Source organism: Canis lupus, chromosome 3 (genome assembly GCF_048164855.1).
Source record: "Canis lupus baileyi chromosome 3, mCanLup2.hap1, whole genome shotgun sequence".
NCBI classification, from domain to species: domain Eukaryota; kingdom Metazoa; phylum Chordata; class Mammalia; order Carnivora; family Canidae; genus Canis; species Canis lupus.
In genome coordinates, this window is record NC_132840.1 from 32,346,306 (window position 1) to 32,372,388 (window position 26,083).

General features: G+C 51.1%; 1 protein-coding gene across 3 annotated transcripts; it reads right to left on the minus strand.

The window, feature by feature from the left end:
- Positions 1–11: 11 nt before the first annotated feature.
- Positions 12–26,077, minus strand: LOC140630260 (ATPase family AAA domain-containing protein 3). 3 transcript variants are annotated; one of them, XR_012028048.1, is made up of 17 exons: positions 25,771–26,074; positions 21,462–21,538; positions 20,648–20,749; positions 20,270–20,329; positions 18,820–18,889; positions 18,351–18,516; positions 18,084–18,153; positions 13,471–13,626; positions 12,458–12,514; positions 12,109–12,234; positions 11,743–11,867; positions 11,209–11,260; positions 10,811–10,881; positions 9,787–9,954; positions 8,382–8,490; positions 383–936; positions 12–349 (listed from the first exon to the last, which is right to left on the minus strand). XR_012028048.1 is itself a non-coding variant. In XM_072820117.1 (16 exons), the coding sequence occupies exons 1-16, from the start codon at positions 25,970–25,972 to the stop codon at positions 772–774; spliced, it is 1,776 nt and encodes a 591-aa protein (XP_072676218.1). In that variant the 5' UTR covers positions 25,973–26,074; the 3' UTR covers positions 12–771. The 3 variants fall into 3 exon arrangements, 1 of the variants encoding a protein (XP_072676218.1); XR_012028049.1 differs by lacking the exon at positions 13,471–13,626 and having other exon boundaries at positions 25,771–26,077; XM_072820117.1 differs by having other exon boundaries at positions 12–936.
- Positions 26,078–26,083: the final 6 nt, after the last annotated feature.

A 26,083-nucleotide genomic window follows, 5' to 3' on the forward strand; every position in this document is an offset into this window, starting at 1 on the left:
ATTGTGAGGTATCCTGTCAAGAGTTTTTATTGGATTCTGATAAAAAGACCCCAACTCCAATGGATGGAGGGCCACATCCCTTGGGTAAGGGAAACCCCACCACACACCAGAAGTTCCTGGCCAATGGGTCTGGGGTCTTGCAGGCACTCGCACCAATTGCTGGCAGCTAGTTCTTACCCCTGGGTGCATCACAGTCAGATGTGTGCAGGGCTTCTCCCTCTCCCTAGTTCAGGGAGTGGGGGCAGACTGGGAGAAGCAGCTCCCACCCAGCAGTACAATGACGTGCTCTGCACAACCCTCACTTGCTGGGTAAGACTGGGCAAGGTCAGGCCCCTACCCATGCCCCGACCTCCCTCACCTAGGCCCCTACCCATGCCCCGACCTCCCTCACCTAGGCCCCTCTGGTCACAGATGTAGCAGCCAGGAGAGCTTAGCCAGCACCTGAGAACCGGCAGTGCCAACTTCACCACTGTTCCTAGGCATGGGTCTGGCTTGGAAACATATCTCCCAGTAGCGTCCTGGGGTCAGGGGATGGCCCCAGCCTGGCTCTCTCCAGCAAGCACCACAGTCTGGAGGACAGAGGAGCCAACCCCACCACAAAGACGCCACAGCTGCCGCTGGTCCCAAGCAGAGGCCTTTAATGCTGTCCTGGCCCTGACTGGAGGAGTATTTAAAAATGCTGAGGTGGGCGGCTGTGTAGGCCGATCACCATGAGATGTGGGCATCTTGGTGCTTCTTCCTGGTAAAGCCATCTGGGTACTCAGGCCCAGCTCATTCAGCCTGTGTACTTGGGATCAGGAACTGGGCACCCTCAGGTCTGGTCCCCTCAGCCTTCAACCACTGCATCTTCTGCTGGTGCTGCTGCATGGCATCCTGGACTCGGGCATCCATCATCGCCTCAGTGAGGACCCCATCCTCGGAAGCATATGCCATGGCCTGGCAGGAAAAGAGAGTACTGATGCAGGGCACCCAGAGTGGCCACCTGCAGGGGAAAAGTGTCTCCCAGCCCCAGGCTTTCAGAGCACGCCAGTCACCAGGAACCACCCACCCTGCAGGACAGGGCCAGACCCAGGGATGAGGCAGCCTGCCTTGCCCCACCCATGTGCTTGCCTATGGAGATGCCCTCCAAGACCCTGAAAGACTTCCTGGGGGTGGGGGCAGACTGGGATGTGGAGTCCACCAAGGAGATTGCTAGCCGGTAACTTCCACAGGCCTGTGCTCAGTCTTAGGAAGGGACTGGCCCCCCAGCAGAACACACACATGCCAACATGCCAAAAGCACATGCTTTGCTTCCCCGTGTGCAGGTGTGTCCACACATACACGCGTGCTTACAAGTGAATCCACAGCCCAGGGCAGCCACCATCCTTGCAATGCCTGTGGCTTTGCCCACATCCCCCGTTGGCACCAGTGCTATGTTCTCACATCTCTGAATTTCTCAATGACTTTCTAAAAACAGAAAGCTTCCAGCTGTCAGGAAGCAGTTCAGCACCCCCACCGTAGACCCGAAAGGCCTCTACTTCAGAGACCAAAGCTCCCCTCAGGCCAGGGCATAGATAACAGAACCACCACATACCACTGAGGGGCAGGTCCATTTTGATACTGAGGGGAGGGCAGGGCCCCTAGGAAGAGAGCTCCCTGGGAGCCCCCAGCAATTCCAGCTTGGTCAGAATATCCCACCAGGCTCCACTGCCCCTGATCACTGGGCACCCAAAGCACCTGGAAGCTTCCCTGGTGGGAGGTACAGGGAGTCAGGAGCCCCTTTGAGAAGGCATGTCTGCCCAAGGAGGCCAGGATCCCTACTGGGGGATGGCTGAACTTAGTACCATAGAGAAACCTGGGGGGCACCACCCTCAACAGGTCACATCCCTGTGATGTTGTACAGATGTCATGCGTCTCCTGTCAGGATGTGACCAGAAGGGTACCTCATCTCTGGGATCTTCTCCCAAAACCTACAATCTCAGTCTAACTGTGAGAAAAACATCAGGACAATCTCTTTAACACCTACCTGATCAGCACTCCTCAAAACTGCCAGGATCATCAAAAACAAGAGTCATCTAAGGAACTGTCATAGCCCAGAGGAGCTGAAGCAGACATGGCAACTGAATAACATGGGAGACCTTGGAGGGGATCAGGAAAAGATTAAGTCTGAGGTGGAGTCTACAGTGACATGGCCAATGTGCATCATGAAAGAAGTCTCGGCATGGGGGTGGGGGAGGCTCCATGTCATCCTTGCAACTTTCCCGTGAGCCTGAGATTATTGAGACGTAGGAAACTGCGTTAAAAACAACAAAAAAAACCAGCAAACTCTGGACTCGATGGGCTCACCAATGAATTCTGTCAACACTTACAAACATTGATCCTCCTCGAACTCTGCCAAAATATTGATGAGGAAGGAACACTTCCTAACTCATTCTGAGCCCAGCATAACTTTGATATTAAAATCAGACAAAAACGCCCAATAAAACTACTGAGCAATACCCTCTATGAACAATGATGCAAAATTCTTCAATAAAATACTTGCAAACCAAATCAGTAGCACAGTGAGGGAATTCTACCCAATGGCCAGGTGGGATTTACTCCTGGAAAGCACGATCATGGAGCACAGGAAAATTAATCAACATGACGTACCATGTTAACAGAATGAAGAACAAAAACTATACGATCATTTCAATTGATGCAGAGAATGAATTTGACAAAATTCAACACTCTTTCTTGGTGAAAACATTTAATAAACTAGGAATAGAGGAAATTTTTCTTAACTTTCTAAAGGTCATATATGAAGAATCCACACAGCAAACACATTAACAATGTGAAAGCCTGAGAGCAGTTCCTCTCAGGTCAGGAACAAGTCACGCACGGATGCCCACTCTCACCACTTCTATTCAACATAGTACTAGAAATCCTAGGCAGAGCAATTACGCAAGAAAAAGAAATAAAAGGGATCCAGATTGGCAGGGGAGAAGTAAAATTATGTTTCCAGATGATATAATTTTATATGTAGTAAACCCTAAAGATTCTCCCCAAAAGTTAAAACTAATAAATTAAGGTCACTCATTGAGTGAAGTGTCTGACTCTTGATCTCAGCTCAGGTCCTGATCTCAGGGCATGAAGCCCACTTCAAAATTTTAAAAATTAAAAGATATCAAAAAATAAAATAAAATAAAATAAAATAAAAATTAAAAGATATCAAAATTAGATACCAAATTAGATATGCACATTCATATGTTGGAAGACTTAAACTTGTTATGTCCAAGTGATCTACAGATTCACCGCAATCCTTATCAAAAATCTCAATGACCTTTTTACAGAAATAGTAATTAAAAAAAAAAAAAAATCCATCCTAAAGGGCAGCGCGGGTGGGGCAGTGGTTTAGCACTGCCTTCAGCCCAGGGCTTGATCCTGGAGAACAGGGATCCCTGCGTGGAGCCTGCTTCTCCCTCTGCCTGTGTCTCTGCCTCTCTGTGTGTGTGTCTGTCATGAATAAATAAATAAAATCTTTTTTAAAAAAGAAATCCATTGTAAAAATCATATAGAATTCTTTTATATGAATTTGGCTTCTTAAGGGAGGCCAAATAACCAAAACAGTCTCGGGTAAGATTTTCAGGTTTCATATTTCCTGATTTTAAAATTGACTACAAATCAGTGTGGTATTGGCATGACAGTGATACAGACCAGTGGAGCAGAATGGAGAGCCCAGAAACCCTCACATGTATGGTCAGATGACTTCCAAGAAGGATGCCAAGACCATTCAAAGGGAAGAGGACAGTCTTTTCAACCAATGTACGCGGAACACTGGATATCCACATGCAAAAGAATGATGGTGAACCCCTACCTCACACCACATACAAAACTGAACTAAACATAAATCACACCAAGGACGCCTGGGTGGCTCAGTGGTTGAACATCTGCCTTTGGTTTAGGGAGTAATCCCAAATTCCCGGGATCGGGTCCCGCATCAGGCTCCTTGCATGGAGCATATTTCTCCTCACTCTGCCTGTGTCTCTGCTTCTCTTTCTGTGTTTCTCATGAATAAATAAAATCTTAAAAAAACCAAAAAACCAAAAAAACCATGAACCACCTAGTTGTAAGACCTCAAATTATAAAGCTACTAGAAGAAAATGCAGAGGAAACTTCCAAACATTGGATTTAGTGATGATTTCTTGGCTATGACACTGAAAGCACAGATGAGAAACAAAACAAATTGAACTATTAGCAAAATAAAAATCTTTTGTGTACCAAAATCTTAAAAAAAAGGGGGGGGGAGGCCACTCAGCTGGCTCAATCAGTAGAGTATATGACTCTTTATCTCTGGATGGTGAGTCTGAGCCCCATGTTGGGTATAGATTACTTAAAAATAAAATCTTAAACCTTTTGTGCATCAAAGGACACTATCAACAAAATAAAGAGTGAAGGGTAGCCCCAGTGGTGCAGCGGTTTAGCACCGCCTACGGCTGGGGGTGTGATCCTGGAGACCCAGGATCAGGTCCCACGTCGGGCTCCCTACATGGAGTCTGCTTCTCCCTCTGCCTGTGTCTCTGCCTCTCTCTCTCTGTGTCTCTATGAATAAATAAATTAAAAAATCTTAAAAAAAAAAAAAAGAGTGAAAAGCAACCCATTGAAGGGCAGAAAATTTCTATAAATCACCTATCTGATTAAAGGTTAGTATCCACTATACATAAAGAACTCCTAGGACACCTGGGTGGCTCAGCAGTTAGGCATCTGCCTTCAGCTCAGGGTGTGATCCTAGAGTTCTGGGGTTGAATCTCACATCGGGCTCCCTGCATGGAGCCTGCTTCTTCCTCTGCCTGTCTCTCTCTCTGTCTCTCATGAATAAAAAAAATCTTAAAAAACAAAAAGAAAACAAACCCTCCTAAAGTTCAACAAAAAATAACCCTATTCATAAATGGGCTAAGGACATGGATAGACATTCCTGTAATAAAATATACATGCTGAGGGGGTCCTGTGTGGCTCAGGCACCTTCAGCTCAGGTCATGATCCCAGAATCCTGGTATTGAGCCCAGTGTCCCATTCCCTGCTTAGCAGGAAGCCTGCTTCTCCCTCTCTGCCCACTCATGCTCTCTCTCAAATAAATAAATCATCTTTATTAAAAAAACACAAAAAACATAGCACATGGCCAGAAAGCACACGAGATATCCATGTCAATAATCATCAGAGAAACGCAACTCAAATTGCAATGATACATCACTTCACATCCACAAAGATGTCTGTTTTTCAAAAAAACCAGAAGATAACAAATGTTGGTGAGAGGGGTGAGAAACCACCTTGTGTGCACTTCTGCTGAGAATGTAAAGTGGTGTAACCACTGTGGGAAATGGCATGGCAGCTCCTCAAACATTAAAAATAGTACCTTCAGGGATCCCTGGGTGGCGCAGCGGTTTGGCGCCTGCCTTTGGCCCAGGGCGTGATCCTGGAGACCCGGGATCGAATCCCACATCGGGCTCCCGGTGCATGGAGCCTGCTTCTCCCTCTGCCTGTGTCTCTGCCTCTCTCTCTCTCTCTCTCTCTCTCTGTGACTATCATAAATAAATAAAAATTAAAAAAAAAAATAGTACCTTCACTTGAGTATATACTCAAAAGGAATGAAGAGTGCAGTGTCAGATACCTGTACACCCACGTTCACACCAGCATTATTCACAATGGCCACTCAAAGGTCCATCTCAATGGATGAATGGATTAATGAAATACATCCACAAGGGACTACAATTCCTCCTTAAAAGGGAAGAAAATGTTGACACGTGCTACAAGACAGATGGACCTGAGGACATTATGCTTAGTGAAATCAGTCACAAAAGGACAAATACTGCAGGGTTCCACTCATATGCATTGCCTAGAGGAATTACATTCACAGAAAGTGGATGTGTGGGTGCAAAGGACCAGGGAGGGGGATGGGGATTAGTGTTTAACAGAGTGGCATCTCAGCTTGGGAAGATGTTCTGGAGACAGATGGTGGTGATGGTTCCACAGCAACAGGAATGCGCTTAAAGCCAAGTATGTACCTTAAAACGGTTAAAATGATAAATTTCCTTTAAAGAATAACAACACAGTGAATTCCCACAACAGAGTGGTTAAGAGGCAGCATGAACTCCACAGATAAAACCATCATACAAGCAGCAGGGACTTTAGAGTGAGTACATGAAGGGACCCCCAAGCAGTCTAGCCCAGGAGGAGGGGCAGAGCAGGCAGGAGCAAGCCCAACCATCAGCACTACGCCCGAGGGCACAAGAGCATGTGAGCACACTCCTCTTGAGCCAGGGGTACACAACACACTGTGGTACCTCCTCTCTGTCCCTCACTCTCCTCTCCCGTGAGCATGATAGGATGATCTGACATGTCTTGGGCTGAGCTCACTGGTCAATGACTGGATACACCCTGGTGGAGGACTGGACCTCCCAGGGAAAGCATCCCAGGGGCTCTGGGAATCTATCCACTGCCTCCCACACTTGTGTGGCATCTGACAGTAAACAGCTCTCTATCCACCAGGCTTGTTGCAACCAGCTGACATGTGATGTGGACAGAAAGGAGGTATGCTGGTTCATGGTGGAAACACTGAGAAGCAGGGATGGTTTGCTGTCAGGGCCTGAATGTGTCCCTAAATTCATACAGTGAAGCCTTTATCCCCTAGTGCAGCTGTATTTAGAGTTGGAGTGTCTAAGGAAGTGATTAATGTTCAAGGAGGTCATGAGAGTGGGGCCCTGATCCTATGGGACAAGTGTCCTTAAACACCAGAGCTCTCTCTGCCACATGACGAGGACAAAGCCAAAAAACAACCATCTGAAAGGCAGGAAGGGGGCCACCCTGGCTGACACCCTGATCTGGGACTTCCTACCTTCGGAACCTTCGAAGGAAAGGAAAGTCTATGGTTAGTGACCCTGGGCTGCAGTACTATTAGAGCAGTGCAAGCTGACAGGTGTCCTATCCTATACCCTGTTGGTTGTGGAAACAGAGCCACCCTCATGAGACGTGGATCCTGAAGAACGACAGCTTGGAGCAGAGCACTCAGCTGATCCATGCAGGGAGAACTCAGTCTGGAGCTGTCACAGCAGCACAACCCAGCTCTCTCAGACTAACACAGTCCCTATGTACCCAAGCTACCATGTTCGAATCAAAGTAGGTATCTAATTAACAAAATAGATGTTCACTTAAAAGCACTGTTGTATTTCTAATGTTTGGATTGTCATGTAGCCTCAGACAGATCTGAGCACAGACCCCACAGAGGAAGCGATGTCAGCACAAAACTAAGGGATGGTCAGAGACAGGAGCCAGTCAGCACCCTGCACCTATAGGGATTTTCACTCCTCAGCGATCACCAATCTGCAAATGCTTTCTGGATGGCTGCACTGAGGACTCCTGGGGATCAGCTGGCTTTTCTGCCCTGGGAGTACGGGGGGTGGGGCGGGGAGACTGTGGACATTTCAGGAGCAAACAGTGGGTGCTGGGAATGACAAGAACTACCCTAGGCTGTGTGCCCTTGGGCCACAGAACAAGGATAAAGTCAACTCGTGTGATCCATGCTACCCTCAGGACACCACAATAAACTACATGGAGCAGACAATCCTCAACACTCATGGTCTCCATCTGGAGAATTGCTGGGAAGGAGATGCCTGACCCCTTATCAGATCAGATTCACTCATTCTTCCTCATCTCACTTGCCCTCTGAGGAGCCAGATAGCTCACAGGATGCCCTATGTGCCCCCCATGGTCCCTTAACCCCCACTAACTATAGAATTACCTGTCCCAAATGTGCTAGGACCCAGCTTGGAACAGACTCCAGTGGTTACTGAGACATCAAGGCCTATGGAACACTGATGCCCATATGGACACTTGGTTCATTCCCAGGGAACACACATGATTTCAGAGAAGCCCCACCTGATTTGGACTAAAACCACAATGAGGGCAGCCTGGGTGGCTTAGTGGTTTAGCGCTGCCTTTGGCCCAGGGCATGATCCTGGAGACCCGAGATCAAGTCCCATGTCCGGCTCCCTGCATGGAGCCTGCTTCTCTCTCTGCCTGTGTCTCTGCCTCTCTCTTTCTCTCTCTCTCTGTGTGTCTCTCAGGAGTAAATAAATAAAATCTTTAAAATAAATGAATAAATGAATGAATGAATGAGTAAATAAATAAACCCACAATGACAATGAGTAGGCCATAATACATAAAGCCAGTGATACCTCTCCACACCTTCCCTGCAGTGGAGGCAGAAACAGGTGGTGGCTGGAAAGTAGGGCAGGGCATCACATCTGTGTACAGAAAATCCTTCCAACAGAAACACCTCGGGGGAGGCAGGGGTCGGCACCAGCCATCTTCATGTGACTATTTCCCAATGGGCCAAGCTCGCAGCTGTAAGGCAAGTGTCCCCTGCTCACCTGCCATGCCACAGCAAGCTGGGAGATCTCCCGGCCCGACATGCCCTCTGTCAGCTGTGCAATCTCGGAGCACTTCTTCCCGTAGTCAAACTGAGCGAGCTTCAAGCGCCTGGGAAGGAGGAATTCCCACATGATGCTCTGGGTGCCTGAGGGACTCAGGGCAAGATTGGAGGTCGAGGAGGGCCCCTTGGTTCCTACATGAAAGGACAAGTGGGGTATCTGCCAGTGACAGCAACCCCAACTGAATGCCCCAATTTTTAAAGAGCCAAACTCTGCCCTAATATCTGCTCTTGATGCCTGGTCTGCCTTTTTTTACCCCGCTGGGCACCTCTCTTCTTTCTGGGCTATGTGCAGAAAGCAGTGCATGATGCACTGTCGGGGCAGGAACCACGTCCTTCTCACTCAGACCTCCTGCAGGGCCCATACAGCACAGCAGCTGCAGAAATCCTGTCCAGCGTGAGCTGCTAATAAACAAGTGGGAAATCAAAGGAAAGGTGACACGTCCAGGTTAGAGTGCTGTTTCACATCTCTTGTTCGTGTGCTGACCCCTCCCCAATCAGGTCTGGCTGAAGACCCAGGAGAATGGGTCAAACACTCACAGAAAAAAAGATCTCAGAAAGTCAGACCACATTTGATATTTGGGCTGCAGTCAGGCTAGAATGAACCACTGGAACAGTGAGGAGTACTGGGGCCACCCGGGTGCAAAGGAGAGAGGCCCAGATAGTGGAACGCAAGGGCTCAGGCAGCAGAGGGACAGTAGGAGCTGGCAGGCAAAGCCCGTCCTAGAACAGAAGACGGCTCTCACTGCCACCAGCGACAGGAGGGATTCAGGTCAGTGCTGCTTTGAGATCTGGCTCCCTGGAGATGGTTAAAAATAGGCCATCGCCTATTTGGAGCACTGTGGACAGAGTGATGAGTGAGGGTGGCGCGGACAGAATGTGGAGGGCTCCCCCATTGCCTGGTGACTTCCGCAGAACTGAGGCCTTGCAGTGTGCTGGCAAGGTGCCTGAGACTCCCGGGAGTCAGGGTGAGTAGTGAACAACGGTAAGTCCACCTCCAAGACTGCCCAATCAGCCCCGAAGTGAACAAAGCTCGGCCAATGTCTGGCAACTGCCATGCCGGTCCCTTCACTCTCCAGGGCTTGACTGCAGCCTAGATTCCTCAAAAGCCGCAAACTGTTAAGAAATCCTTCATGTGAGACAAAAGGATGGAGATGCTGGTTTGTTGACAGTGGAAGACTAAGTCAAAAACCCAGCAAAAAGCAGGATAGAGGCATGGGGTCCAGCAGGTGAACACACCTGAACCCAATGTGAAACCACAGGCTTAGGACTGGGGTGTAGCACCTGAGCCAGGAGCTGGTGGGGTGCCAAGGGCCCCACAGCACTTGGGCCATCAGGACACTTACTGCTTTCCTTCTGTGGCTGGCTTCAGAACATACTTGTCAAAATACATCCTCACCAGGCGCTCCCGCTCCTCCCGCCCGGGCAGGTCAAAGCGGACCATCTCGTCAATGCGGTCGTTGACAGCCCAGTCAAACTGCTCGGGTTGGTTGCTGGCCAGGACCAGCATGAACCTGAAGCCAGCAGACAGCAGGGGTTAAGGGGCTGCTCAAGCTGGGCACTTGCCCCCAGAGTAGGGGCCTCTCAAACCCACATAGAACAATTTTCTAGCAGAATCTATCTGGTAGCTTTTAACCCAGAAAATGTCAGGAAGGCCCAGCATTGTCCAGCCACCCATCCCTCCCTCCCACACTTCTCTGCGGACCAACAGTCCAGCCTGATGTGGTGGCCACATAAGCTGTGCTATGCACAGGAGGAACAGGGAACCCATGGTCTGAGACAGACCTCTGCCCCTCCCCAACCTAATCTACAGGGTCTGGGGTTTTGCTAATTGAGCAGAAGCGCCAACTCAGCAGGAATCTGGACCAGACTTCCAAGGGGTCTGAGCAGGGGCGGGGAGTCTCTGCTGGCAGCAGCTGTGGCAGGGAAGGGGGACACATATGACTTGGTGGCTGCATAGCTGAGCAGCAAGGATAGGTGTGCCCCTGCGTGACCAGTGGGCACAGTACTAGAAGGCCCTCAATGATCCAGGAGAGCAATAATAGAGGATTTGTGAGCCCTTTACTGGAGCAACCAATGTCCCAGGGGACCTGGCCGTGGGGTGACCATCCCAATAGCCCATCGCTGGAGGGCAGCCAGAAACACCAAGTACAGTGACCTGTGGGTTAGGACTTGCCACCAGGCTGTCCTGAGACTCCCCCAGCATGTTTTCTCAGGGGTCTCCACAAAGTACCCCTTCACCCCGACTAGCCCTTCCCATCACCCTTGGGGCCCGGCCTATTCCAGTTCTGCCCCCAGCAGGCACGTGAGCTCAAATGGAACCTCAGTTTCCCTCTAGGAAGGGGCTCCGCACCGGCGGGTGGCCCTCACTTGCTGCTGTGCTGCCCCGTCCGGTGCAGGAATGCATTCAGGGTGGCCCTGAGATCCTCACTTATCTTCTCCTGCAGAGAAAGTTCTGGTGTCAGGGGGAAGGCAGCCAAGGGAAGTTGAAGGCTCCACTCCAACCCTCTGGGAGCCACACACAACAAGGTCTCCATGAAACTTAACTCCAGGGAAAACTCTAAAAATGCCACAGGATCAACTCCTGTTTCTCAGACCAAATTTATGAAGAAAGCGTGGCTGAGGAGCAGGTTTGGGTGAGACTCTATTGTGAGCGACCAGCAATCTCCCTGTAAAGTGCCAATGCAGCCACTGAACACACCACTCCTGATCGCTCACCTATGCCAGCCAGGCCCAGCAGGCCAGAAAGAAGCTTCCAGAATACTTACAGTCGCTCGCTTCCTGAGGAAGGCATCGGCTTCATCCACGAAGAGCAGGAGGCTGTGAAAGAGAAAAGACCAAATGAGAAGTAGGTGAGGGCCACCCAATGCACACTAAGGTGCTGAGCACACAGCAACTGAACTCAGTTTCAGGAACCCAAAGCACCTGCTAACCTCAGTGGTGGTAGGGACCCCAGGCCCGAGAGGGGTATGCCCAGTGCCAGTATTGTGGGAAAGCAACTGGTTCATACTAAACATCCTAATTTGGCAGTAAATTATTGTGACTTCAATGTGTCAATGTCAGAGGCAGGAAGAGGCCTGTGATAAGCACAAGCCACCAGGAATCCATCCTTGGGGTGAACTTCTCCCTCAGATTCTATCCCAGAGCGTTCCAGTCTTGTGTGCAACCATGTAGTTGGGCTGCAGGGAAAGTCACTGACCTCCCCTACCCCCTACCCCGACAGCTAGAGCTCAGTGGCCACTAGAAATCTGGACTGTATGCGCATGCTTGGGGGTAGCCATCCCAGGAGGGGCCCAGCTCACCCTCGCCGGCTGGTGCTGGCCCAGTCGAAGACCTTGTGCATGGCAGTCACGCCGTCCCGCCCCATCGGGGCCACATCCCCGCCTGTCATGATGGCGTAGTCCATGCCTGAATGCAGCGCCAGTTTCTGGGGGGGGCGGGGGGGGGGCAGGCGGCGCGGGCAGAGGGCAAAGCGTGTTTACTCCCCTACCCTTCACAGCCCGTGTAGACTGAGCTTAGCCCCACTACCAGCTGCTGCTAGGGGTCCCCCTTGACTGGAGAGCTGGCCCCCCACATGAGCCCTGATTCCCAGCGCCGTATCCCTACAAGCCCCAGCTGCAGCCCCTGCCCATGGCAACCCATCCCGCTGTGTGGCCAAGTGCCCCCACCTTGGCGAACAGTGTCTTGCCGGTGCCAGGAGGCCCATATGCCAGAATATTCCTGTATAGGCTCCTGTTTTTCATGGTGTTCCTCGTTGCTATGGCGATATCCCGCACGCGTGCTTCCAGGCTGGGCTGCCAGGGCACATGGCAGTTTGAGGGACGCTCTGTTGCCAGGATGCTCCTCCTGAGCATCTGGACCAACCCCAAGAGGCAGCTTACCCCAGGTTGGGCCTCAGGCAGCAAATTCTACTTTAGGAATAAGAAGCAGCCCCATCCTATAGAAAAGCTCCCCCAGCGGAAGGGCACCTCCCACCCCAATGCTCCTGACAGCCCCCAGAAGGGTAGTACCACTTACACTGAGGACGACGCCCTCTAGTGCGTCCTGAGGCTTACTGAGGAGCCGCCTGCTGACCTACAGACAGAAAGGAGGAACATGGACACAGGCTCATCTGCAGAGCCTATCAAACAGGAATGGAGTGCCGGGCACAACCAGACCACCGCATGGAAACAACTGCCGTGGCGATCACACTCCAGGCCGCACAGGACTGGGCCCTGCTCCCGCTCTAGAAGGGTCACACAGGGCTGGCTGTGGCACTGGGCTAGACGATTTACAGAGAGAGCACACGAGAGCGCCACAGCACAGAGCCCAACTCGGTGCCTGATCCCACGACAGTGAGATCACGACCTGAGCTGCAATCAAGAGCCAAATACTAAAGTGACAGAGCCACCCAGGAGGCCCTTCAGATTCTTTACTGATCTTGGGATAACTGGGTGGTGCAGTCGGGTAGTGCCTGCCTTCAGCTCAGGTCATGATTCTGGGGTCCTGGGATCAAGCCCCACATCAGGCTTCCTGCTTGGCAAGGAGTCTGCTCCTCCCCCCTGCTTGTGCTCTCTAATAAATAAAATCTTACAAGAAAAAAAAAATTCTTTACTGATCTTTATTTTTCCAATTATCCACAAGCACAAGTGATTGCTTTGGAGATGCAGCCACAGCCCATGGATGGACATGGAGTGACAACTGGAGTGACATGAAGCTGGGCAGGAAGCCTGGCTCTCCTAGAGGAGGAGAGCAGACACCATACTACTTCCAGCAACTTCTCTCACAGGAGCCCCAGGAGGACAGGCACATCAACAGATCCAGAGGCAACGGAGTGGACTAGGCTGAGGGTCTCTGCACTGCAAATGTGCACAGGCTCCCAGGACAACATCAAGGAGTAAAAAGCCACAACCAAATCCAATGAGCCAGAGAGAATAGACAGTATTTGGATGAAGAGGGGAAAGTGAAAATACATGTTCACAACTTGGCTGAAATGTCGGAAGGAACTGGGCAGGACATGCCACTCCAGTGAGGACTGAGCCCACAATTACCTGCACAGGGTGTCTCAGAGCCTCCAGCACCGTGATACGAGACGTCTCTCGCACCAGGGACGGCTTCCCCAGCCGGGCTTCAATGTACCGTCCAGCAACAGATGTGGCATTCTTAGCAGAGTAGACTCCGAGGGCCAGCAGTGTCAGCCCAGCCACCTGGAGCGGGGCAGCAGGAAGGTGAATGCCTTCCACCCATCCTGTGCCACACTGTTTAGTAGTCGGCACTGGGCCCTCACCTCATCCCATCCCATGAGAGGTGGTGACAAGGCTGACACAGGAGCATCCCAGCTGGTGCTCGATGTCATATGATTGCAGACATTTCCAGACAGGCGACCTATCAAAAAGCTTACCATAACCACTCTTTCTCAGAAAGCTACTGGAGGATGCACTCCAGCTATACTAGGGAAGCTTCCAGGCGACAAGAGCCTCAGCTGTAGACAGAGATCCTGAGGCTCATGGGGGACAGACCAAACACGGGGGCAGGGGTGGGGAGCACAATCACAGGGCACATGACCAACAGTAAGAAGAGGTTTCTGGAAAGTACACCAACACTTAGAAACTCAACCGAAACATCTTCCCTCCAAGACAACCTGGCCACTGCAGGGGAAAACAACGACTCTTAAACCACACACACAAGGTTCCAGGAGACCAGATGGCGATCACAGTGACAGAAACAAGGGCCCAAAGGGACTGTGATGGGGGAGGTGGGACTGCACCCGCCCCAAAGTAGCCATCAGCTTCCGAATCTGACATTGCCCAGCATTCTCCAGCGACCACCCCTCTACCCATCTCACTGGGAAGGTTGATGATTGACTTAGGAGCAGCTTATCAAACAGGAAGAATGGCCAAGAGGCATTTTCCCCCTCAGCCAGTCCTGTGTCCGGAATCCCTGCTGGTTTTGTCAGGGGGCAGGCCGGGACTGCTAGCCCACAACACCGCCCTGGGCAGGCAGGGATTCCAAACTGAAGATGGACATTAGAGACTCAACTAGCAAACACAGATGTTTACAACAGCTGGAAAGCACTAAAGAGATCTGAGTACACGGGGTACCACAAGACTAGTCGGAATGCTCTTAATTCACCTTAAAACACTTGAGGGGGCGGGGGACCAGGTGGGGGGGGCAGTCAGTTGAGTGTCTTGACTCTGGTTTTGGCTCAGATCATGACCTCTCAGTAATGGAATTGGGTCCTGCATCCAGCTCTGAGCTCAGTGTGGACTCTGCCCAGATTCTCTCCCCTTCTACCTCTCCCCACTGCTCACACGTACGTCTCCATTTTTCACACTAAAATAAATAAACTCTTAATAAAATAAAAAATAAAACACTTCAGGGAAAAATGAGTAGTAAAATGGACACCCCAGAAAGGTGACCCCCACTGGAGGCAGGGGATGATGGATGTGGGTCACTGGAAGTTTTCTTTAAAAAGTTAAAATAGAGTTCCTTTTAGAGACACTGTGGCAAAGCCAAAAGTAGGAAAAAGTGGTGTCACCTGGTGTCAGGACCCCAGGATATAAAGGTTCAGCTACCCCCAAGGTCAAGTCCACCCAGGGCTCCTCTCACTGTCTCCTGTGCCTCAGCCAGTTCACACATCTCTCTCTGTGACCCTTTGTCACAGAGAGAGATGCTACAATAGGATGCTACTCTGACCATGCAGCAGTGGGCACTGGGGAGGGTGTGCACCTTCACAGCCCAGACACAGTGAGATGCCTACAGGTGCCTCCCAGAAAGGCCAACCTGCCTCTCCTATCAAAACAGAGGGAGGGCACCCGGCTGGCTGAATAGGAAAAGCATGTGACTCAATCTTGGGGTCGTGAGTTAAGCTGCACGTTGGATGTAGAACTTATTTAAAAAAAAAGAATGGAGGGATGCCTGGGTGGCTCAGCGGTTGAGCGTCTGCCTTCAGCCCAGGGCATGATCCTGGAGTCCCAAGATTGAGTCCCACATTGGGCTCTCTGCATGGAGTCTGCTGCTCTCTCTGCCTGTGTCTCTCATGAATAAATATTAAAAAAAAAAAAAAAAGAGGGATCCCTGGGTGGCGCAGCGGTTTAGCGCCTGCCTTTGGCCCAGAGCGCGATCCTGGAGACCCGGGATTGAATCCCATGTTGGGCTCCCGGTGCATGGAGCCTGCTTCTCCCTCTGCCTGTGTCTCTGCCTCTCCCTCTCTTTGTGTGACTATCATAAATAAATAAAAATTAATTTGAAAAAAAAAAAAAAGAATGGAGAGGAAGCAGCATGGCAGCTCACCCAGATGTAAAGCCACACAGCTTAAAGAAAAAAAAAAAAAAAAAAAAAAAAAGCCACACAGCTCCTTCCTCAGAACTTCTTGCCACTTTGCTGGGTCTCTGCCTAAACTGGCCCTAAGGGCCTCTGACCACCCACACATAACCTCCTTCAGCCCTGCATGATGCAGGGTCATGAGAAAGACATCAGACATGTGAGTAGATGGTGAAAAGCCACTGCTTATTTACCAAAACTACAGTAACAAGACCTGAGTTCTTCCTGCAGGTTCATTAGCCTCTTCCTTCCCTGCAACACTCACAATCCAGTGGCCAATTTCAGACATAAGCTGGGAAGCAAGCCCCTGAGGTTTAGAACATCTTTATCTGTGGCTTTCAACTGCGAGCCTCCACATCCACATAGAGGCCACTGCAGGGCTGAGCACAGCTCAGAGTGGTGGCCAGGTCTCCTGTGTACAGGCCATGCCCTCCATCACTCAAAGCTAAACTTCTTTCTGAAGTTTCTGAAGCTTCTTTCTTCTTTTTCTGAATAAATGAATTCCACAGTTAAACGAAAGCCAGTAGTTCCTTCAAACAATGAACAGGTCAGCATACTGACTGCACCAATTTTATCATGTACAGCTCTCTTTGTCAATACTGACAGGCACTGACATTTAGATTCCAGACTCTGTGTCACCTGGCACAGCACCTGCGACAATGTGCAAGTGCCAGAGTCCCAAAGAAGAGATGGGCAAGGAGGAGGGTCAGGAGGGAGGTAAGCATGCAGGTAAGGCACCAAGGCTTGAGGTAGGAGCTTGGACACAGTGCAGCCAAGCCCACACCAGCTCTGTCCACAAGGTTTGGATGTGTATCCCTACCCAGATCTGTGCTAGAATGAATGCTGGGTGTCCCTCCTGCATGAACCCTGCTCTGAGCCAAGGGCACCCAAGGCAGACAGGAGGAAAGCCCATTTTCTTCATCTGAACACGAGGCTGCAGTCCTAGCAGCTCCCTGTGCAATGAATGGAAGGATATGGTCAGACCCCCAAGCCAGCACCTACCTCCAGGCAGCCCTGTTCTGAAGCCAGAGCAACTGCCCCGCTTACCCAGCCCCAACAGGCCTCAGGCTGCACTACCCACGGAGCCTACACCCACATTTAGCAGGATCCCCACTACCAACCAGGTGTTACTCAAAAGATGTTTGGGAAGAGTGTGATGGGTGCCCTTGTTCACCCCAAGTCACTGGCTGAGTCAGAGGACTCCAGGGTCCATTTTAAGAACCAGTAAAAAAAAAAAAAAAAAAAAAAAGAACCAGCAGTCAGGTGTGCCTGGGTGACTCCATCAATGAAGCATCTGCCTTCAGCTAGGGTCATGATCCTGCGGTCCTGGGATGGAGCCCCAGGTCAGGCTCCCTGCTCAGCAGGGGGTCTGCTTACCCCCCCACCTCGTGTGTACACATCCTAACAAATAAATAAAATCTTAAAACAAAAAAAATCCCAGCATTCTCACTAGCTGCAGGTTTCCTCGCTAACCTTCCCTAGATAGTCCAGACCCTGCTTTCCTCGAGCCACAAACTGACCTCATCTATCACCCCTCACTGTCTCCAGAATGATGCTGGAACTCCGTACAAAGCAAGGCACTTGCAGAAACCACCTCAAAGGTCAGAAGGCCAGGAACGCAGATGCTCAGGACACTCACGGTCAGCATGGTTACTTGCCTCACCCCTTGCTAAGACATCAGTACCATGTGAGCAGGCACCCAGTCACACTGTGCAGCCTAGACGGGTTGGTACAATGCTGGCATGCAGAAGTACTTACAGAATTGGGGGGCTTTTTAGGAACCAGTCCTAGCCAATGCCCTTCCCTCTGCCTTGAGTGCTAAAGAGCTGCATGGCACAGAACATGTGCCTGGAGTCCTACAGCCTTGTTGGCTGCCTTCTGCTTCCCACCAGAGGGTGGGAACCCTCACAGGCACATGGTTTAAAGGGGGTTCACTGCCACATCTCTGGGACCCCCTGGAGTTTTAGCTGGGCCTCATACCTGAGGCCACCAGGTAGATTTCCAGTTACACCTTCTAAAGGGCAACCCTTTTTAGGAAGAGGGAAACTGAAACTCTAGCACCTCCTCCCACATCATCCAGCCCCTCTACCAGCACATCTGCTGCCAGTGTCAACACTGACTTGTTCACGTGCCCTCCACCCAGAGGCTGCACCACATCCTGTTTTCACCAGAGGGGAGCGAGAAGGAACAACGGCAGCACATGCTTACACCTTGGACCTGCTTGGCACACTTCCCACCACTGAGTACCAGGCACTTTTCAGTGCTGGCAGGAGGGAGGGACATGACCCACCGGAGACCCCGACATAGGCCACAAGCAGGAATATGTGGCAGGGATGTTTACCGTGGCTGTCACTTTGTCCCAGTCTGTCACGAAGGTACGGAATCCTTCACCAAACAGGGTGCCAGCTGTCCTGTAGAGGAAGCAGCAATGTGACCAGGGAAGAATGGATCTAGGCAGTTGGCTGGAGAAAGGGCCAGGGCTTTGAAGGTCAGCCCTGAAGGTGAGCACATGGGAGCACCTGTTGAGGCTGCCTCCTGACACAGGTGAAGGGCCAGAAGACATCTGCGACAGGACTCTGCCAGGGGCCCACTGGGGATTGGGCCTCACCTGATGGACTCCAGGATGGTCTGGCGGTGCTCAGCAGCCTTCAAGCGTATCTGCTCACGAATAATGTCCGCGTTCTCACGCTCAGCCTTGGCCCGTGCCCGAGCCTCGGCCTCCACGCGAAGCATTTCATTCTTGTGGCGCAATTCCATCTCCCGTTCCACTGTGGCTGCCCAGGGAAACAACAGGAAGATGGTGTTCAGCCCAGGGTCCCTAATCCCTTCCAGTGAGGCCCCGGCAACTGTTCTCACAGGAGGGAGGCAACACATGGCAGACCCTGTGGGAACACCTAGCCTGCCTAGGTCTCTGCTACAAAGTCCCAACTGAAGGACATGGAGCCCCTAGGAGACCCCATCGGGAGCATTTGGAATGTTGCTTGCCTACAGCCTGCTTTCCCTAGAAGCCTTTCTCTAGCCCAGGTCAGCTCCAAGGACACAGCCACCCAAACCCCAGGCAGAAATGACAACTCTACCTCTCCTCATGGCCTCCTGCTTCTGCACCGACTCCTCCTGCTTCCGTAAATTCTCCTCATTGAGAAGTTGCTGAGAAGCAGCCACAGAGGAAAGGGAAAAGTTTTCAAAATTATGAAACAATCAGGAGCACCTGGGTGGCTCAGTCTTCTGAGTGTCAGACTCATGGGATTGAGCTGCATGTCGGGCTCTGTGCTCAACAGGGAGACTGCCTGAATCTCACTCCTCTTCCATCTGTGCCTCCTCCTTGCTTATGCACATTCTCTCTCTCAAGAATAAATAAATACCATTTAAAAAATATTATGAAAGATCAACAATCTAAGAGAGGAGATACTCCAACCTGTGGGGAAGCCTCTGTTCCCCTGAGAACTTCTCTGAGAATGACGCCCCAAGGCCTACACACACTATAGCCCTCTACAAGCAAGTTTGAATCTCACCTAGGACATGTGCACATGTGCATGAAGTGGGGGGCGGTGGCACAGGAGCTCATGCTCTAGCAAAGTTCTGCCACAGGGCAGACCTCTGGGCATCCCCAGTCCAGTCTTCATTTTTTTTTTTTATATTTTATTTATTCATGAGAGACACAGAGAGAGAGGCAGAGACACAGGCAGAGGGAGAAGCAGACTCCATGCAGGGAGCCTAATGTGGGACTTGATCCTGGGACTCCAGGATCACACCCTGGGCCGAAGGCATGCACTAAACCGCTGAGCCCCCAGTCTAGTCTTCAAAACACTGTCTTTCCCCTATTAGGTTTACTTTTCTTTTTTTTTGAAAAAATTTTTTATTTAAATTGTAGTTAACACAGAGTGCAATATTGGTTTCAGGAGTAGAATTGAGTGGTTCATCACTTACAACACCCAGTGCCCATCCCATCATGTGCCCTCCTGAATGCTCATCCCCCTCTGCCCCTCCCCTCTTCCCATCCAACAAATCTATTTGTTTGTTCTCTGTTAAGAATTTTTTATGGTTTGTTTCCCTCCATCCTTTGTTCTCCCCCCTTCCCCCATGTTCACCTGTTTTGTTTCTTAAATTACACATATGGGTGAAATCCTTCGATATTTGTCTTTCTGTGACTGACTTGGCATAACATTCTCTAGCTTCCAACCATGTTGTAGAAAATGGTAAGATTTCATTCTTTCAGATAACCCAAGTTTCCCTGGGAAATTTAAAAGCTGTAATGCCGTAACGGGTACAGATGTTTGGAAACCACCTTACCATGAACATGTCACAGCCAGGTTTCCAGATTCTCACCCAGAACCCTCAGCACAGCCAGAGCCTGGGGGCCGGTGTGTTGTGTGTGTAAAAGCATGCACATGCATGCTTTCCTGGGACCCAGCACTAACGGTTGGTAAAACAACTCTGAATTCTGGCCTACCCGCTGCCCCAAAAGATGCCTGTGCTCTCAGGGAAGACAGAGGCAGCACCCCTTCCATGCAAGTGTGCTAAGCTCACCTGTTGCTTCAACTGGTCGTCATAGCGCTGCCGGGCCAGCTTGTCTTGGTACTGGGCTCTCTAGGGAGGAAGAGGGCAGTGTGAATATGGCTCAGCTGGAAAAACTGGTGTATGGCCTGAAACCAGCATAAGAATCCAGACTTTACTGGGTGTTGGCCTCAGAGAAGCCACCCACCTCCACCTGCTGTTAACGAACACACTTGGGACTCGTGTGCTCCCCATCATACTGAGCACTGACGGATCCATGGGTTTTTGAGGTTTGCACAAGGTCATCCCAGAGCCTCAACGAGGCAGTAACTGACCCAGACTGAACGTTAGGACCCTGGTGTGCCCCCAAAGTGCTCCACCCTGGCCCCCCTGTGCCCATGTGATCCTTACAGCCTGGTGTTGCCGTGTCTCCTCACTCAGAGTCTTCCTCCTTTCCTCAGCCTGCACGCGGATCTGCTCACTCTTCAGCTGCTCCACAGCAGCCTCGTATTCCTATAGAATATACCAGCTGCTGCAAGCCTAGAGACTGTTGGGGCCTCCTCCTCAGGGCTCTGAGCTCAGGGCTCACACTGCCTCAACAACCCTCTCCCCTGTGGGCTCCAAAGGGGCTGGACAGGAGCAGGCGGTGTGTCCAGAAGACATAGCCTGGACCAGCACCCTACGTATCTGCTGGCCACTTGGGCACCAAGCCCCAGGATGACCCAGACCCACAGGTAGGGAAGCACCAGGGAACCAGACAGGGTGGGCCCCCAAGGAGCGAGACAGTATCCTGGGAAGTCTGTCACTCCCTTCCCCAACACTGCTTCCACAGTGCCTTATATAATGTGCTCACTTTTTAATTATGCTTTACAACAGCCAATGGTGGAGGGCAGAGCCTGTGCCTTTTTTATGCTTGCTACATGCTCAGCATAAAGGTCCTGCCGGATGCAGAGAAACCAGGTCAGAATCTCCCTTGGGGAGACCAGATGGTCCTCACCTACAACAGCCCTTCCAGGTAGTTCTGCTACTGTACTCGGGCCACAAATCCACTGTCTTTGACCTCCTCCTATTTCCTTCTTAACCATAAGCAAGAAAGCAAATTTGAGAAAGGAGAGGTCTGAAGCACCCACCCTGTGCCTACTGCCTACGTGCACATCTCTTTCCAGGTCCTTCCTCTGCCGCAGGGATGAGGCTGACCACTGCCAGCACCACACCCACTACTTACCTTTAGCTTGGACTGTTGCTCCAGCTGCAATGTCTGCTCCTGCATCTGTGCAAGACTCAGTGCCTCCTTAGCATGTCCTGTAGGGAAGAGGAAGAGAGCAGGTGTCAGGACACTGGGGCACCAGGCAAGCATTCATGCGTGCCAAGGGGCTTTCAGGGAGACCACAGCTAATCTCAACCACAAAACACATGTTCCCACTCTCATTCCTAGGCCAGATCTTGTTTGGTGACCCCACCCTCCAAAGACCACAGCCCCTTCTCGTCACCTATGTCTGCCCCACCCCCAACAGAAAATCCCACATACAAGACCTTATCCTCCCCGCCCCCCCCCCCCCCCCCGTAGCTGTCACATCCTGGAGAGCTATCAGAAAGGCTATCCCATGCTAGTTGAGAGTAGGATGGTCAACATGGCAGTCATTTCCCAATTAAACAAAAAACAATGGGTGGCTACAGTACCATATTTTTCGTGGTAGGCCCATTTCTTTTAAGTCTCTAGTATCTATTATTATTATTACTCTTAAAGTTATATTTATTTATTCCCAAGAGACAGAGAGAGGCAGAGACACAGGCAGAGGCAGAGGCAGAGGGAGAAGCAGGCTCCATGCAGGGAGCCCAATGCAGGACTCGATTCCGGGTCTCCAGGATTACACCCTAGACTGAAGGCAGACACTTAACCGCTGAACCAACCAGGCGTCCCTCCAATACCTATTATTAATCTGCTATCAAACATACACAGGTAACACAAAGGATTAGGAATAAACAATTATGTTAGAAATAAGCCAACGCACAGAGTGATGGCTCTTCACAGACTTCGTGTTATAAACACATATGTTATAAATATCTTTTTTGTGTATTTTATTCATAAGGCGTAATTCATATCCATCAATACTTGGCTATTCTGGAAAAAAACTAATTTCTGGTGCTCTCCTTGCCAAAAAAGCCTGTGCACCCAGCTTCTTAAATATTTCAGTGATGACACAGTTCTCCCCCATATATAAGGTTTCACCATAAAAAAATGTTCTAATACATAACAGCATGGAAAGAAGGTAGGGAACCTCTGTGAACCCAGTTCCCTGACACTACAACGTACATAGCTTTCTCCCTTTGCGGACCTCACATCTATCCTTCAACCTCGGTGTCATGGTCTGTGTTACTTTTCGAAGCCTTCAAACCCAGTACCCAACACGCCCAAGCTGCAGCAAACACATCAGTAATTAGAGCATGACTTCTGTGTGTAGTTCTATAAGCAACCCACACATCGAAATGGACGTGGAAGTCACGGTGTTCAGTCTGTTAGGGAAGGCAGTATGGCGAGAACATATTGCCTAACCCTGGGAAGTACCTTCAGAGCCAGTCCAGACTGGGCTGACACAGCCTCCACAACTCACCTCAAGGCTCTTCCCTAGGGCCCTGGTGATCAGGGGTGCAGGACACCTGAGGACCTGCCCCCAAGGAGAGGCAGCACAAAGGCACCAGGTCCCATACCCTGCACTGTAAATCTGGGAAGCCACAAAGCCAAAGCTTGAACAGACTTTAGGAGCCCCTTTAACATAAATGACACTTGACCAGGAGGGAGTGAGACCAACAACAGTGCTCATCTGGATGCAGCATAGAGGAGCGTGGGTGCCACAGATCAACAATGCTGAGATTAGGTCCTAGCTGCCCTTTGTACTCACAGCATGACCTTCGGCCAGTCAGGTTAACCTCACCTGAAAACAGAGATCTCTCAGCCACTGACTGTCAAAAGAGGGAAACAAAAGAGCAGGTAACCTCAGCACAGTGCCTGGCATCCACATGCCCCACTAAGCACAAGCTACAATTTCAACACTACCGATGATCATTTACCGCCTTGAAATCATCCTGTAACAGGAGTGGTGCATTCCAAAGCATTAGTTTAGTACCCACTACAGGCAAAGTGCTCTTTTACACAACCACCTTCATAGGGTTATACCTGGAGCACTCAGGTAAGCCTAGAGACTAGAGAATGAAGAAGCATCAGGCTGGGCCCAAAGGACAGAGCAAGTGGTCATACCGCAGGAGCAGCTGAGGACATCTTAGTTTGCTTGGAGACAGTAGTAAGGTCAAATGAACAGCCTGGGCCTAACCAGGCAGGCACTGCTGCCTATGAGCTGAGCATGCCACAAAGACGGGTTTGCAGAGGGGTTGTTGAGTAAAGGGGCATGAGGCGGCACCCTGGGAAGAAGTGTTTGGGGACAGAAGGAGGTGATACGTCAGGGTAAAACCTCTCCCACTGGCTAGCAGTTAGGCCAGGAAGATGGCAGGAACAAAAATGAAGGAGGGAGCACCCAGCTGACGGAGTTGGTGGAGCGTGTGACTCTTGATCTCAGGGCTGGGAGTTTGAGCTCCACATTGGGTGTAAAAATTACTTAAAAATTTTAAAAAATAAAATGAAGTAGGGCCCACACTTAGAATAGAACTCCTAGATGTAGAGACTGATGGGGGACCATCACTTCCAGACACTGGCCCCTGGGGACTCTGCAGAAGATGCTGCTTGGTGGAGAAATGAAGGCGTGGTCATGGGAGAGCAAAAGCCAAGGCCCTGAGGACCAGGTGGAGTATATTGTGGGGGAGGAGCTCTGTGGCTATTCAGAGACATAATTCCATGAGGAAGGGTCCCTACGTACCCCCTCTTAGACACACTCAAGGCTATTCACCAAAGCCCATATAATTACATGTGTTTGGAGATAGTAGGATTCAGCTTCCAAGAAAGAGAGAACTTTGAAATTCTATGCACGACTGAGTGGAAGAAATGTCCCAAGAGCTGGGCAGAAAGATTTGCCCCAACTAAACCTCTGACAAGAAATTGAGTCATGTGTCAAAAATCTGTCATCTGGGCAGCACGGGTGGCTCAGCGGTTTAGCACTGCATCCGTCCAGGGCGTGATCCTGGAGACCCAGGATCAAGTCCTATGTCAGGCTCCCTGCATGGAGCCTGCTTCTCCCTCTGCCTGTGTCTCTGCCTCTCTCTCTCTCTGGGTGTCTCTCATGAATAAATAAATAAAACCTTAATAAAAAAAAGAAAATCCTGGGGATCCCTGGGTGGCGCAGTGGTTTGGCGCCTGCCTTTGGCCCAGGGCGCGATCCTGGAGACCCGGGATCGAATCCCACATCGGGCTTCCGGTGCATGGAGCCTGCTTCTCCCTCTGCCTATGTCTCTGCCTCTCTCTTTCTCTCTCTGTGACTATCATAAATAAATAAAAATTAAAATAAAAAAAAAAAAAACACTTGACTTTAAAAAAAAAAAAGAAAAGAAAATCCTGTCATTATCTGAGGTGCCCTGATGCCCAGCCCAACCAGGGTTTCTCAAACTACCCTGGTAACTGAAATTACCTTGCAAACTCAATACACGTGGTTTGGGACCAGTGGTGTTCCAGCTAGGCCTAAGGAAGCAGGCTGTCCTAGGCCCAACCCAAACGTAAATGTTTTTAATGTTCCTCCGGGGATCCTTGCACGAGGGTGTTCTCACAGCCCTGGGGAAGTGCAGGGACTGAACCACGAAGTGCCAGGCCTCCCCCTCCTCAGACTTCTGTTTAGACCTGTTTACAACGTGACTTCTCCATACAACCTCGGAAAAAAAGACTACCTCCGTTCAAACAAAAGTTTGAGAACTACTGTGTTCTTCCGATCAATATTTATTCTGCACCTTCTGTATCCTAGGTCCTCACACCCTTACCCTACAGCCTAAATCAAAAATCGTTAAGCCAATGTGATAAAAGAGAGTGGGGAAGAAAAGACGTGAGTTTAGTGAAGGTCCAGCAGATAACGGTGCCTCAAAGGCCTGGGTCAGGAAGGCCATCAGGTGGGGCCGGAACAGACTGATCTGGTGGTTTTACAGACCCCACCTATCGGAACGCTAATGCTTTCCAACGAGCACACATCTGCTTTATTTTCCATAAAACCAGTGGCCCTCAACTGCGGGTCCCTTCTCAAGGGGAAAACTGCTAACAACACTGCACTCGGCTCCCAGAGTTGGCCGGGCTTCGGCCACGTGGCTGCAGCTCCCCTGGTCGACAGTAACTGAGGAACTCCAGCCCGAGCACCTGCCACCTGCGACCTCTCAAAGTTCGTCTGCACCAGCTTCCTCACCAAAGGACGCGTCGCAACTGGGAAGGTGCTGGTACCCCACCCTCCCCGCACGCACGGCGGCTTCAGCCACCAGGCTGATTCCCGCAGAGCGGTGTCCCCACCGGGCAGGTGCGGCGGACACAGCTGCGCACCTCTCCTGCGCCCAGGGACCCGGCACGCCCGGCGCTCGGAAGGCTGGCCCCCCGCCCCCGCCGCTGCACTTACTCGAGTGCTCCAGCTCCCGCGCCGCCTTGGCCGCACGTTCCAGGCCCGTGGGGTCAAAGTTGCTCCATTTGTCCTTGGGAGCCGGCCGGTCCCCCCCGCCGCGGTCTCCGCCGCCCTCGGCCCCGGGCTGAGCGGGCGGCAGGGACAGCGGCGGCCCCGCGCCCTCGCCCTTGGGGCCCTTGATCCCGAAGAGCCAAGACATGGCGCGCGAGAGCCGCCCGGCACGGTCGCCGCGGGGAGCTCTGGCGGAGCTGAAGCGTGCGGGTCCGGGCAACCTCCACGCGGAGCGAGCCGGTGGTCAGAGGGCCTGCGC

What these genes read in the sequence shown, in the direction of transcription:
- LOC140630260 (XM_072820117.1), bottom strand. Translation starts at nt 25,972, where the DNA reads ATGTCTTGGCTCTTCGGGATCAAGGGCCCCAAGGGCGAGGGCGCGGGG. An exon ending in ACGACCAGTTGAAGCAACAG is followed by an intron (nt 18,890 to 20,269) that starts GTGAGCTTAGCA and finishes GCTGCTTCTCAG; the next exon opens with CAACTTCTCAATGAGGAGAA. An exon ending in CCAGCCACAGAAGGAAAGCA is followed by an intron (nt 8,491 to 9,786) that starts GTAAGTGTCCTG and finishes CCTCCTTCCCAG; the next exon opens with GCGCTTGAAGCTCGCTCAGT.